We start from the raw sequence: 15,733 nt of genomic DNA on the forward strand, positions 1-15,733 counted from the left end.
GTACAGCTGTGAGGAAGGTTCTGAAAGGCAGTAATTACAAGACTGCTCACGTTTTTTGGTACGATTGGAAGGTAGAGTATTGCAGTATTTTCTTTCGAGTGGAGCGTAAGTATTTATATAAGATACAGTCAAGAAGTCTACCTAGACTGACATACTATTCACTCAATAGCTATGTTACTATTCTGGACTGTGGCCAAAGGACTATTGAGTATAGTTACTTTGAAATTGGATTAACAAGTGCTCATAAAATATTTAATAACAGTGATGTTCATAACTTAGTTCTGTTTCAATACCATGAAGATTTTTGTGTGAAGATGTTAATTTAACATTCATTATATAACATTCGTATGATTCATTAACAGAGGGAGGGAGAAAGTGGTGGAGCACTGACCTATTGGAGCTGGAGTTTTTTTGCAAGAGGTGCTAAAAGGTATCTCAAAAAACTCTTGATATTACATTCTAGTTTGGAATGTAGAAAATAACTTGTGCCAAAAATAGCCCTTCAAAGATGGCCCTCTTCATGGTTTAGGAAGGCCATTTCTGTTTGTCAGCTAGAGTAACTACAATAAACCAGCTAGAAATGTCTTTTGTTTGCATTGGCTTTACGTTTGATTTACCAGTTTCAGCAAACAGTGATTGGGGTTGCAAAATGCAAGATGAGCATATGAAATATGAGCAGCAGCTCTTTCTTAATAAGAGAACTGGATGATTTCCGTTCTGAAATATATATATCTCCATCTCTCTCTATAGATACATATACATGTGGATATAGATAGATACATTTTAGATGTAACACATATGTTTAAGCAACACGTGCTGTTCAGGAGAAAGTGATGGGTGTTTTTTATATACAGACAAAGGACATTTTCCTGTAAAATTTCTTATATTTCAAATCAGTAGATCTGAAATAGCGATGTAATAATAATAATGTAGCCGTCCTTTATTATTCATATCTGAGCAGAAGGAAAGCTTGCATTTTGATTTCAAGTGTCCTTTATTTAAAAAGAATTGATGAGAAGTTGCTGTACGGTCCTGGCTTCAGAAGTCTGGTAGTTTATTTTCCTGCTGAGAATAGAGGGGTCTTCTCCAGAAACGGAAACCTACTGAAAAAAATTTTTTTTTTCTTGAGAATTTTTTTATTTTATCTCCCAGAGGGAAGAGTATTTGGTGTGTTTCTACCTCACAACAGTTATAACAACTGATGCAAAAGGTACAATACTTAGTTACAATACTTGGTGGTTACCTGTGGAGATTTGTCTAAGTAGATACTTCCTCAGATTTTTAAGTCTCTTCACTCTGTATATGATTAAAGGGAAGACCTGTGTGTTGGAGATGATGTGAAGAATATGAAGTGGCAGATACCCTTGGCACATGCTTTTGAAGTGACATGTAACTGCTTCTGGCTGTCAAAGATCAGCTGCTGCCAGCCCACATTAGGTTTAAAAGTTAATTTTGACTTTTCAGTCCAAAGCTGAACAAATCATTTTCTCTGCTTTAGGCAAATTAGTGTCTTTATAAAAGCTTTTCATTAAAATATTGTCATGCTATGTTATATGGGTAATTTGAGCTCTGTAAAGTACATTTACATGTGATGTATGAAAAGGCAAGCTTCAATGTGTGTTGGAGGGATTAGCTTGTGTAAATACGATACTACAACTGCAGGTTCAGTCTTCCATAAAGATTGTTTTTCTCTTTAAAGACAGCTCTGTTGCTGCATCTTAAGAAATGTTTACCATCATTCTTGCATTGATTACACTCATATGCACACTTGTACACAGATGTACACATGCCCATATTTTCAGGTTTTTTTCTGCTTTTATTTGGCCCACATTAAAGAATATATATAAAAGAATATATAAAGTTTCCGCCTCAGTAAATAATAACAGTTGTTAATGCAGTTGTACTTAGAAAACACTTGATTGTATTGCTGTAGAGCTGCATGCTTTTGTGAATGAATAATGGTTATTTTTAACCTTAGCACTTGCTTTATCTGAATGGTTAAACCTGTTTTTGTCTTAGCTGTGCTACAAGGTAATATTTTTGCATGTAGAAAAGCTGATAATAATGTAGACATAATAAATTTCAAGGTTTTTTTGTTTTTTGGGTTTTTTTTAACCAAAATTCAGCTGTGTAAGATAACTAATAGCCAGCTTTCAAAGACTGCTAAGAGTGTTGTGAATTAAATCTTGATTCCTCTGAATTAAAAAGCAGGTCAGTCTTTCTACTACCTAACCAGTATAATTATTTTGTAGGTGATTGATGACATTAAATACATTGCTGAGATGGCATTTTTTGTTCCCAAACTCTTCAGGTTTCTAAAGCGATGCTATCTTTAAAATGCCTTTCTAACAACCAGCGTGTTTAGCAAGGGTTAGTATCCTTTTTTGCCTCAAAGAAAAAAAGTTTTATTTTGAGAGATGGTTTTTAAAATGTGTTTGTTTTCAAGTGAAGTCTTGGGGAGGGAAGGTAAATATTTCTTCTCTACGTTTTCGTAGCTGCTGTATGTGTTCTTTATTAAGTAGGGGATAAAGTTGTAAAAGACAACAAAAATATTTAAGAAACAGGATTGTTTTATTTGGTTTCAACTAGTTGCACAAGAAGGGACCAGAACTGCCCTGAAGTCTCCATGATTTGTGGGTAGTTTACTCGAGTTACGGCAATAATCTAACTCCCCAGTACAACCCTGGAGGGGGAACAGCAGTACAGATTCTTCAAGTTCTCCTGTGGCATTTGCTGACCCTGCAGACTTGCTCAGATGCAGCTGAGCCCGTTTATATTTCTGAATTTATCAGCATGTATGTGTGTATGTCTGTAATTGTAAAGTCCATCACCTGTCAAAGAAGTTATATGAGGTTACTTTAGGAGGCATGAGTAGCAGCTCTTTTTTCTCATTTTTTCCTCTTTTTTCCCTCCCCTCTAATTCATTGATAGCTATTGGATACTCCACGCCCTGGGAAATTATGCTTTTATGAATAATAATAAAAAAAAAAACTGGCAATTTTTAATATAAGCTTTTTGTTCCAGAGAGTTGGATGCATTTTGGGTTTGGAAGTCAGTGCTTAAGGACAAGAAAATAAGGTACCACTTTGTAGGTGTTACATGTTTTCCATCATAGGAGTTATGTGAGAGTTCTTTCAGCACGTGGTGATCATTTACCGTAAGGTTCTGATAGTACTATTAAAATACTGATGCAGCAGGATCCAAAAGATATACACTGTTGAAAAAATACATAAGGCTGTCCAACTGTTTTGGCATATGAGCTGCTACTTAAATTTCAGACTGCACTATAAGCACAACCAGATGAACCTCTAGTGAACTTGCAGGGGACCTAGCAGATGTAGCGGGTGCGTAACCTGTTGAGGCTTAAGTCAAGCAATGCAAGGAAGCTGCCTCTCTTGAGCCCATGCTGTGAGCTGTGCATGTCTGTTAAATTACCCGCAAGTCTTCTCTGGTTAGGAAATTAAATTATGCTTAACTTTGTATCCTTTGTTTGTTGTTGCTGAAAAACTGTTGGTAGCCCTGAAAACAAAAATTTTGTTACAAACCACATCCAAATCTCTTGACTTTCACTTTAACCTTGGCAGAACTCCCTGTAGTCACATCTCTGCTTTGTTTAGTCTTTGGCACCTCTGCTCAGCCGAGGGAGAACAATACAAAGTTAGTTTGGAGTTGAACTGAGACAAGTAGTGGTAGAAACAAATTTAGCATGTGCTCTTAACTTTCCTTGAGCCTTTCTGGCTCAAGATGTGTAGCTGTGTTGTATTAAGATGTGATACAGTTAATTCTTTTTTTTTTTTTTTTTTTTTTTTTTTTTTTGTGGCATCTACTAAGTCTTGAAATGAGAACTGGAACAAAATACTAAATTCATTTTTACTTCTGACTGTAACCATTCAGTTTCTGATGATGTCTATCATACAGATACTTTAGTTTAAATTAAGTCTGTTGTATATTTGAAGTAAGAAATACATACTTCTATGAAGTTCTTTATTTGCTCTATCGTATGCCTGTTGTCTTTCGTCGTCCATTGCTTCTCATGGATTTGATTTTGTTTGTCCCATTAATGCTGTGACTCCCTGGTAGCTGTTGTCGTACACGCTTCTCTTTCAAGAGAGACCTATCTTCATGCTTAAAAATAATTGTTGCTTGAGTAACTTCTATTGCCAGATGTCTCGTTGGGTGGAGGGAAGGTAGCCTCAGAATTGCTACCAGTTGATGGGCCTTTTTCTGTGTGATACTCTATCATATCTTTAAATTAAAAATAAATAAATAAACACTTTCATGCTGCAGTATTTTTAAATATGAAAAGGTTTATTGGCTGTGTGTGTTTTTACTATTTACAGCCCTTTAAAATAGGGAGGGGTAGGCTCTTAGGACTACTAAAGGACCTGTTTGCAACTGGGATTGAGCCTGATTTATCTGGATTTAGGACTACTAGAGGACCTGTCTGCAGCTGGGATTGAGCCTGATTTATCTGGCAGCCGGAAGGGTTGGACTGTAGTCTCCAGAGGTAGAAAATCGCTCCTTAGGGCTGGCATTGCTTCTTGGATGGACTGTTAGACATGCTAGTTGTTTGGAAATCTGCAAAGCAATTATTCTGACTCTCCTAGTGCAAACGATTTGAGTGGAAATAACATATGGCAGAAACGTACAACTTTGCTTAATAATTTGCTGTTTGGCAAATTTCTCTGAGTACTGACTACACAGAAGTTTATAGGTTATGAATACTTTAAAAATTCTATTAACAGCTCCAAAAAATGAAAAATAATCAGGCCATTTAACTCATTAAAGCCCCAGTCATAGCAATCACTTGCTTGAGAAGAATGAGGAAGACAGAATTCTTAGGTCTTTTTGCGCTGAGAGTCTTCAAACCTGTGTTTCCATACTTTACAATATTCTCTTACATTTTAGACTGTAGTTCCATTTTTTCTCGTATTAAAAGCAGCATTCTTTTATTAACAAAATATGAGGATTAAAGTTTCATTTGATGTTTTACTGTGCCACACTTCCAGTAACTGATGGGTGATCACTGATCTAATACTGAGTGACAAAAGTGAGATGCTGTAATGATTTATCTGATACTTGAGTTTTCACACTGCATTTTTGAATGTTGCCTGAAATCTTGGCATCAAAAATACTATTTTTTTAATGTTATCATTGCTAGTTGTTGCTGTTTAGTCATTTACCATCATTCTGTCAAAAAAATCTGTGCTCGAAGTAGAGAACAACCTACGCAAGCATCTATGTTTGGATCATTTGCACATATTTGTTTAGGGTCTTAAAGCATATTTTTATTTATATAAACTTACTATGACAATGCGAGACTCAGGAAATGCATGCTCATCCTTCGTAGAGCTTATAGTGCACCTGAGTTCTGAAAGACAGATGAGCTGGTGGTGAAAACTTACTGATGCGCACTTGTCTTTTGGATGTGAGGGGAATGATATTTAAGTGTAATGGGATGCATTATGTCTTTTATGCTCTGTTAGAACAAGGAAATTATAGCTTTGACTATGACTAATTAGTCTTGAACTACTGCCACAATGCAAAAATCTTATCTTATTTGTAAGTCAGTTCTGTTTTCATTCAGTATTGCTTATATTACTGCCTACTGGTACTGTTGCCTATTTGTTTATGTGCTTAAAAGGCCTGTTTTCTGAAGCCCCTATCCTGATTGAAAGCTCCGTGAGTAGTTGCTTCTTTTGCTTTATTTTGTGTTTGAGGGATTGTATTTTTCCACAGATGAAAGTCTATGTGATCATGGCAGTTTCAGATACCTAAATCTGATTCTTCTCTGCGTAGTGAAGCCTAGAAGCATTTAATCACTTAGAATTGCCTTTCCTGAGAAGCAGTATTTGGATGTAGAAGCCACAACTGCATTTTCTAAAGGTGCAACAAAGATAAAAATCCAGTGAAAGACCTGGCTTTTTGAGAACAGAATTGTGTGATAGTGATAGGTAAGTGCATGAAACACACTGCACGTAGTTGATTTCCAAAGTGCCGTAGCCGTGGATGACTGTAACCGAACATTATAGAACGTCCCCCCCACCCCCCTCAGCTCCCCCAGTAATAAATTGAGAGCTGCTTCTGAATCATTTAGACTGAAGCAGGGTGATGAGCAAGGCAGAACTAAGATTTGATCTCAAGACTAATCAGTTGTAGCTAGCCCCGACTTTTTGATGGTTTAAATTTGCAAAATTTTGGAAATTAAACCTTTGCATTTCTACCAGAAATATACAATCTTTTTTTTGCCAATCTTAGACAAAGTTGTTTACAATATCAGATCCAGAATACAGAATATCAGCAGCTGAGAGAAAACTGTAAGAGAAAACTCATTTTGAAGCATGAACCCTGATTTCCCTGAGACAGGAGAAGATGCAACAAGTAACAGTAATCTCCTCTTTATACTGGTCTTTTGGTTTAGCAAAAGATAATACTGTAAAGCACACTTTCACCCTACGTTTTTTCTGTTTTGATCTGATCACTGCTGTTCAATAATTTGTGGAGTAAAAAGGTGTGATGTGAGATGCTTGAATCTGATTGACTATGAGTCCTAACTGTTCATAGAAGTGCAAAGTACCGGAAAGCAGAATCTGGCACAGAGCTGGCATGTTCTCTTCTATTTATGGTTTTTCATAAGATTGTCTGCCAAAAATGACCATCCCAAAAAAAGATGCTCAGAGAGAAGTCTTTGCACATGCTTTTTGAAGAAAGAAAATGATTGTTGGTAGCTTCTTTTACAGAGAATTAGAATACATTGCTATACCAGTTGGCCGATATGAAGCATCTTGAGACCTCTCGTGGAGAAGAAAAGGGATTTTGTTTGAGAGCAATTTGAGTCTTAAGACCAAAATCTTAGGAAGAGGGATTGCCATGAATATTTTTGTATAATCTGTGAAATTTATTTACCACTGAAGAAATTTTATTACCTTGTGTTATCAATAACTTGCTTACAGAATAAAGTTAGTTGCACTGGTCCTGCTTCGTAATGCCTGGTTTGCTTCATAATTACAACCTTTAATGTGAACAGAGTGTTTCAGTTGAAAAACAAACATGATTTTTTAATGGACTTTTTTTTTTTCTCCAATAGTGGCTCCCTGCCTGAACTTAGTTCCTGGTTGACTATTTGTAAAAGTGACACTCTCTGTAAGGAGTATGTTCTTGTTATCTGGGCCATCCTGGGATTGCTGTCTGCTGTTTGATGAAGATGGGTAGGATTGGCTTTGCTGTAGAAATACTCGATTCCTCCCTAGCTAGCACAAAGTGAGAAGCCATGATGGGTCGGAGAGGCAACTTTGAGATGAAGAACACTGTCTCCGTGCAGTGAGCTGTGAAAGTTCATCCTCCTTATTGGGGAGGAGTGGGTATGTGCAGGAGAGGAAGAGAGGAGGAACAGGCAGCCATGATGACTTTATAAATTTATTTATTTTACATCATTGGAGAGAAAATTTTGAAAACTTCTGTGTGCCAGCAGAAGCCCATGGTGATTGACTGAAATGCACGCAACGTTTGGTTGTGTTGCATTAAAACTCATAGGAAACAATGAGAAAAAGAAACAAGATACCTGTTAACTAAGAGAGCAGTGTAAAACTTTACTAAATTGAAAATGCTAAAATAAAAGCTGCATCATTGCATGCAGAGAGAACATATTGCTCTGTGGGTAATAAGTCTTAGTAAGCAGCCTGCAGTTTAGATCTTCTGGTTAGTAATGCTACTTTGTGTATTGGCATTAACAAAGCATAGCAAGAAAAAGCCGAGAACTTACAAGTAATGACTTTTTTTTTTTTTTTAACCTCCAGCTGGAAAACGGAGTGCTTAGAGCTAATTATTCTCGTTTTTAGGAATCAGTTGGCTTCCAAATTCTATTTTTTGGTTAAATAATTACTTTTCCAATAGTGAAAAGTAATTGGTTCCATGTTAAGACTATGGATAGATTCCAAAAACAATTTTTAGAGTTTAAGATTTGAATCTTAGCATTAGTTTTATGGGGTTTGGGGCTCTTTCTTGCTTTTAAAAACAGAATGTTAGTATTGAAAAGCAAGATGCAACAAGTTTTATGTTGTTGGTATCTTCTTGGTGGATTCACTTTTGAACTAGACATGTTTTAAGATATGGGCCAATTTTGATAAACAAGTATTTGTAAAAACATTTAAATTTTTAGATAATTTGTGCTCTTTGAGAAGTATTGATTTATTATAGAAAGTCTGTGTCTTTAGGGACCCTTCCACATTGCATTTTCTTGGAAAACAGAGTAATGCCTGCTTTCTCATGTTCAGGGCCTGCAGCTGCTTGGTAGACAACAGGAGGCAGTGCTTGCTATTGAAAAAAGATAGGCAACTGTTTTAAAAGCCAGCAAGTAGGGATGATGAGAAATTAAACTTTTATGTATTGATATATGACTTCATTAATAACTGCAGGGCTTGCATCTTTCATCCAAAGCTTGAGGCCTGTTGTAAAGGAGCAGGTAGGTTTTGGGGCAGCTCAAGATGTCTGGCACGTCATTAAGCAGTAGTCAGAGGTCTGAGATTAAAGAGTTTCCCTCAGCTGAGCAGCAAGGTAACTTTGCCTGGTTCTCCTTTTCAGGAGGTCTGAATCGCCATTGCCATAGCTACTCCTTACTTGGTTTCCACAGCTATTTTTGATATGAGGAAGGAAAAGTGGCTCATTAGACATGACTGTATGATGTGACTTTACTTTTAATTGGCTTCTTGGATACTTTCTGAATAACAAGTCAGAATATATCTGTAATAAGCTACAGTTCTTTAAGCTATATTATTGCTGGTTTTCTTTCCTATTTCTAGTTTCAGTGTATCACCAATAATTTTTCTTTTGGGATGAGGCAGGGCAACAGAGGGCAAAGGAACCAGAAGAAGGGGGAAAAAATCATTGACTGTAACCTTTGATTGTTGCAGCACTCATGTTTTTAATGTGATTTGTGTTTTATAGTAAAGGTAGATCTTAAAAGAAATAATTGCCCTTTTTAGGTACATTTTTATCACTTTCTGCCTTATGGCTTCCTGTGCCTGTGCAGCAGTTCATTTCGGTCTATTGGTTCTTTGTATTAGTATCGGAAATACCTATTCCTTTGTGTGATTGTTATAATACTAGCTCTATAGAAATTTATTTGACAAGTGGGAAAATGTCTACCCATTGTAATCACGTAACTTCATTTCCAGATCTTCAGTTCATTAGCCAACTTGGCTAAAAACTATAAAATGTACCAATTCTATTCACTTTGAAGTTTTAGTAGTTTTTCTGTTGTTGCTGGCAGTGTTTCCATTGCTAGTATTGTGTTCCCTTGAGAGAATATGTAGCTTGCAAGAAATCTTATTGGTATGCAGACAGTAATACCCTAGGCTTTGTATTATGCTGTGTTGTGCCATAATAGTTCTGTGTTATTTCCATTTGATATCTAAATCAATAACTTACTGGACACTGTTTGCCTTTAAAACCCTCTGTTTTTTTACAGGCTTAAATAATAGATTCTGCTTGGTGCATGTGAAAACAAAATTACGTGTTACCTCTTTTCTCATTAGCAGAGGTGAATTTGAGTATTAAAATTACTTAGTTGTCCCGGAGAGTTGATTCTTTCTGCTCCTCCTCCCGTAAGATTTTCTTTCTTTTAAAAGAAAAATCTTTTGTGGATGAAGTGGTAGGTTTGCTGACGTTGGTACTCTTGCATCTTTTGAGGGAAAAGATGTGCGTAAAACAGGCTTCCATTTTATTAGATTACAAGGAAGGCAAGACGTTGGTTCGTTCCTCACTTTTGCGGGAGGAGCGTACCCCATGCATCACTGGTTAGAGTACTCTATCTCTGGCTTTGTGAATTTTACTTTGAGAACAAAATTTTAATTACACTGTTCTTGATTCACTGGTGACAGAAAAGGGAAAGAGTGATATACGGCCCTGGAGAATTGGGTTCCTTGTAACAGAAGATCCAATGTCAGATGTAAGTTGATACTGAGAGTGCAGCAAAAGTGATATGCAGACCCTAGAGCAAGTGTGACTGTACTTGTTCTCCGTTCAGTTATTTCTAAACCTGTTTTGTCTTCAGTATGGCGCAACAAACAGTACTGATAACGTTAGGTCACAGTATCAAAATAATCTTGCAATAAAACAGGATGTTTTCTTGGCAACTTGATATGAGAAAAGGCGTTTTTGGACCCTGATGCAGCTTAGGAGCCAAAGCACAGAACTAGATTACCGTTGTCCTGTCAGCCCTTCCCTTTGTTGCAGTTGATGGGCAAATTCAGAGGAATTACCTCACTGTTGCTAGTGAAGAGCTTTAAGGCATCTTCTCTTCCCACCGATAATCTGTTTTCTTTCCTGATTTACAGTTGAGCCAGCTGTTAATACACATTCTTTTATCTTCTAGGTACTGGATAGGAGCGTAAAAGCACTATCTGTTGTAGATTTGAGTCATGACTGTAACTATTTCATTACTGTATTTCTAATATTTGAGCCTTTACGGTTAGACGCAAATGTTGCAGAGAAGGAAATGGAGCAAATTTAGTGGCTTTCAGCAAGTGAGGGCACAGCTAGTTCCCAGAACAGCAGAGAAGAGAACTCCGGTAAAAGAAGCTGAACATCCTGAAAGAAGGATAGACAGTATTTGCTTGTGCTATTGCCCTTTCAGCTCGTTTGTATTTTCTGCTTCTTGAATTTGTTACCTGGATGCCTTTGCTTCCATTTGAGTGAAATCAAAATGAGACAATCAAAATGAGCACTAGAAAAACTCTGAAACTGGAAACCTGCAATAAAAGTTGTGTTAGTCTGAGATGAGGAGAGATGCTGGTGAATTCTGCTTAAAAGTAAAACAACAGTGAATTTTTAGTGTTTATGCACAACCACCATGTATAAAGCATTCTGTACATTCTAAATCAATTTACTAGAGAAGTTTGGAAATTTTTATGGGACATTTTTATTTTCTGACTCTTAATAGAATTTTGGATACACTTCATTAATTTTCAGATAAAAACAGGATGCATTACTCTCCAGTCTAACCTTTTCTCTTTTATTTCCCTTTTTTCTATTTATTCACTGTGTATCCTTGGACCTTTCTTTATCGGAAGGTGGATTTTTTTTTTTCCTGTGTTTCATGAAGTAAGAACATGTTTTCTGCAGCTGGGAAGAAAAATAGCTTTTTTCCAAAATACTTGAAAGCAGCTGTCAAACATCAGATTCTGTTTAATGTTGCCTTTTATTTGGGCTTTGTGTTAGGAGGTGGGAGCCCAGCTCGTTCACTTAGCAAATTTTCTTGTTCAGCAACTGATTTTAGAACTATTTCAAGTAGTAAGAGATGGTAACGTTAATTATATGAAGAAATCACTAATTTTAGACTCTATTCTATTTGTCTAGGTTTTTAGCCCGTTTCTTGGTAAAGATGGCAGCCAACAATGCGGTGTTGAACAGATTGGAGCAGAAAGGTGCAGAGGCAGATCAAGTTATTGAATACCTCAAGCAGCAAGTTGCTCTGCTCAAGGAGAAAGCTAGTAAGGATTTCTGCATGTTATGATAAACTTGCTAACCAGATGGTTAACATTAAATGCTCATAGGAAAAAATGAGAGCATGGACAACTTCATTGGTGCTGTCAGCCTTTTAAGTGCATTTCAGGTTTTCTAAGATAAAGTTTGTAGTAGTAGCACCTTTTCATTGTCTTGTGGCTTGTGTGTGGGGGGGGGTTGTTTGTTTTGTTTTTGTTTTGAGATCTCTCCTTCTGAAGCAGAAAATCATGAATGAGGGTTACTGATGCAAACGGGTTACTGACGCAAACAGATTGTGGAAATTTGATAGGACACAATTCCTTTTTTGGGAGAAAGGAAGTTGGGAAGGTTATGAGACTATGTGTTACTGCTTCTCACCACTGTGGGATTCTCTAAAGTGCATTGTACCTTCAGCTTTGATATTTTATACCAATCTGTATCCATGAATGAGGGTGCTCCATTACAGATATGTTCAAGCTTTTTCTTAATAGCTTTCTTGGTATTTCCTCTTGTGAGTCCATCTGGAAGACGGAGAAACTAACATATTGAGCGGCAGCTTGATTACATAAGTATCGTAAAATGTCTATTAGCTTTAAAAAAAAAAAAAAGTGATTCTTAAATATTTCTAACAATATATTCCTTGAAAGTTGCCACTTTTGGTGTTCAGCTCACCATATTTTACTTTTTTCTGAAAATGAAAGCTCTGTTTGCCAAATGATGAATACTAATTATTGAAGCCTCTCAGTTTTAATATAGTGTCAACTCTAGTCTTGCAGGCATCTCTCCGAGAAGAGAAGAAGCTCCGTGTAGAAAATGCTAAACTGAAGAAAGAAATTGAAGGGCTGAAACAGGAGCTGATTCAGGCAGAAATTCGAAATGGAGGTGGGAAAAGAGTCTTATCCTCACACAACATAGATCTTGTGACTTTTGATCATATTTTTGTGATAACATAATTTTTCGTGATCTTTGTCTTTTTGTATGACTCCATGGCATCTCTTATAAGCTCTGGATTTTCCTAGATTCCATGCCTATGAAAAGTCACCTACAGAGTTACTGCCAACATTTTAGTAAGCTGCAAGTGTGACAGGTATATATGCCAAATCTTAATCGGACATGGAACTTATTCTTGTGTGGTTTTGTACAGTGCCTTTCATAATGAGCCCTGAACTTAATTGATGTCTGTGGGTCTTTATACTGCTTCAGAAAATCCTGAGTGGTAACCACTTTTTGATACTCTTAAATATTTCATCTAGCTAGCCTGAAATCCGAGTGGAAAATCAAATCATAGTTGAAAGTATGTATGGACAGTGACCTATCAAAAAATCCATGGCAATGTCATCTTTGCCCTTCTCTGTGTAGGCCTATTTAGTTCATACCATCATTATGTAATTCCATATTTCAAAGGAAAATATTAAAAGCTGAAACTGAAGTGTTTCAGATCAAACATGGGGTTTTTTTTTAAATTATTTTCAACAAAAGCTTCTTCTGCCCATGAAAACTATTACCATTTTTACCCAGGGTGTCAATGCAGTAAATTGGTTAAGATAGTATCCAGTGTTGGTGGATGCTGGCATTCAAACATACTGTTTCACTGTTAAAACAATACGTTCAGACTTCAAAAGGACCACTGTTTTATAAATGCAGAGATTTTTTTTTTTTTTCTCCTGGGTATGAATAAATCTTTCGTGCGCTAAACTAAACCATTAGTTTCTACTTTTCTGTTGTCTGTTAATCTGCAGTAATTTTTGATAGGTATAGGATATTTCAGAGTCTCTGTTATGCTTGAGAGAGGTGTCTACACGTGTGGATTTTCCAAGATGGGATTATGTTATATAGAAGAATAAGGGAATTAATATTTGCCTTGACATGCATCTTCTTTCATTTAGCTAGTTTATATCAAATGGAGCAGAAATAAATTTAGATGTTTTCTTTTGAAGTAAATTAGAGCTTTTTGGTTTTGACAGTGTTGAGCAGTTGGACATGGAAATCAGATAAATGCAGAACATCAGAAATATCAAATCGAAAAGCTGAGAAACAAAGTCTCTTCAGAACTATCAGGCAAAACAGCAAGCAAGTGGTTGTTGATACAATGACTCAGGATTTCAAAGATTTAAAAAGTTGTTTATAAGAATATAATTCATGCGAGTTTAGTGTTGAAGAGAACAAACTCAGTGCAATTCTTCAGGAAGGTTACTAAATGTAACTCAAGGTTACATTGGAAATCTAAATAGAGTAATGCATACTATATTCTAATTTTAAAATTATTTTGACAGAACAGCTACAGAGCACGTGTTGATAGATGGCTGTCTTATTTTGGAAGTAGCTGTTAATTAGGAAACATCATTTAGTAGATGTATTTCTCCCATGGCAGAAACCCTTCAAAGGGCTGATTATAAAAAAAATATTGAGCATTTGCATTAATAATTTGGGAGTAATTCTGATCTCTCCTCTGGGTGAGAGGATTGGCAGAGTACTAACTACTAAAAAGGTAATGCAATGGCACAGAATTATATTCTTTTTGGTAATTGTTGCCATTCAGACAGAATTTTTTGCAAAAACAAATGAATATAGAACTGTGCATTTAGGTGAAGGGAATGCTTAAGTGTAAAAAGAAGAATGTAGAATGCTGTAGAAAGCATGCAGAATGGGGAACTGTATAGTAGTAGCACTGGAAGGATTTGTCAGTCAGTTATTGATGATGATTTCCCAGTACAGTGCTGTGGGAAGAAGCACTAATGAGATTATTTGAAGAGTAGAAAGTAGAAGGGATGTGATTCTTATGCTTTTATCTGGTAAAGTAGATACTGAGATGGTATGCAGAATTCTGTGTCAGCCGTTTAAAAAGAAATAAGAAGAAAATGTGGAGAATTTTGGGAAGGGAAGTGAGAAAGCAACATACAGTTTTATGGCTGTAGATAATTTCTTAGAATGAGATCATTCAAACTCAGTTTCATTAGTTAATCAGAAAGATTAGGAGTGATCTGACTACAATATAAAAATGATTTCATAGGAAGAAAATTACAGAATAGTTTACAGTATGACAAGAGTTTGTGGCTGGAAACTGAAGTCAGACAAATAAAAATGAGATATAAGGAATTTAATAGCAAAGATAATTAGATACTGGAATAAACAAGAAAAAGAGGTTATGTTTTTTAATGCATTTTCTTGTACTTAGCATTCTTTTACATTTAAAAAATGTATAGTCAAAGGTATTGTTCTTAACTGATCAGAATAATCATATATGGACTGAATTCTGAGGTATGTTTTGTAATGTTGCTCTTTACCACTCAGCAGTTGTAGTTGTTTAGGTATTTTAAGCAGAATTTTCTGTGCTTTCTACTTAAAACGTCATATTGTTCAAAGTCTTAGTAGTCCTGCTAATTTCTGTATTTTTAATTTTAGTAAAACAAATTGCAGTTCCTCCTGCTACAACCGTTTCTACAGCTTCGTTTTCGGAAGATGTTTCACAGTCTGCAGTAGTCACATCCTCTCCTGGTCCCAAAGATCAAATTAAAGGTGAAGATGAAGAAAAGAAAAAGAAGGAAAAAGCAGAAAAAAAAGGTATTTGTGTTTTCTTAACTGTACTTGACAGTTACGAGATTTAATTTATGGAACGACTTTTACATCATTCTGGGGACAGAAAAAAACAGTTAATATAGACAAAATAGGAAGAGTCACATGCTAGGTCTTAAAATCTTAGAAGTACTGGAAGCTAATGAAGGCCATCAAGTAAGCTGTAGACTTTTACTTAAGTGGGATACTTGCCAGATTTGTTTTAATGTGGCCGAACTCCCTTATTAAAAAAAAGGCGGGGGGGGGGGGGGAGGAGACACACACAGTGTTGAGAGGTTTTTTTGGCAGACTGGATAGCTCCCTGTTCTGAGTCTCAGTTGTTAAATGTTTTTTTGCTTTTGCCATGGAAACAGTTCAAGCAAAAGCCCAAAGACCGGCTCAGAAAAATACTTTGTAAGAAGTAGTAGCGTAATGTGCCACTAAAGGAAGAGTGCTAAATTGATTTTCTGTGTCCTGTAAATATGACTTTTTTTTTTTCCCCTGCAAAATTCTTACAGACAGTGAAATTTGACAGTCTGATCAGATCCATCCATGTCAACACTGATGAGACTGTGTGAATAAGAGGAATTACTGGAGAAATGGCATAGGTGGATAGCATACTCTGGTTTGGCAACAGGGAGGAAGTGTAGGAGAAGGGTATCTAGGTTTTCTAACACATTTCATTCTGTTTGTCTTTTTT

General features: G+C 36.2%; 1 protein-coding gene across 2 annotated transcripts in view; it reads left to right on the plus strand.

Annotated features, from left to right (window-relative positions):
- AIMP1 (aminoacyl tRNA synthetase complex interacting multifunctional protein 1) overlaps positions 1-15,733 on the plus strand; it is a 42,691-nt gene that overhangs the window by 10,778 nt on the left and 16,180 nt on the right. The window contains exons 2-4 of one of the 2 annotated variants that reach the window (XM_064510559.1): positions 11,356-11,489; positions 12,238-12,363; positions 14,884-15,042. In XM_064510559.1, the coding sequence (XP_064366629.1) occupies positions 11,356-11,489; positions 12,238-12,363; positions 14,884-15,042 (419 nt within the window). The remainder of the gene's footprint in view (positions 1-11,355; positions 11,490-12,237; positions 12,364-14,883; positions 15,043-15,733) is intronic. The other variant, XM_026108708.2, reaches the window with a different exon arrangement.

The sequence above is a fragment of the Dromaius novaehollandiae genome, chromosome 4, assembly GCF_036370855.1.
Source record: "Dromaius novaehollandiae isolate bDroNov1 chromosome 4, bDroNov1.hap1, whole genome shotgun sequence".
Lineage (NCBI taxonomy): Eukaryota > Metazoa > Chordata > Aves > Casuariiformes > Dromaiidae > Dromaius > Dromaius novaehollandiae.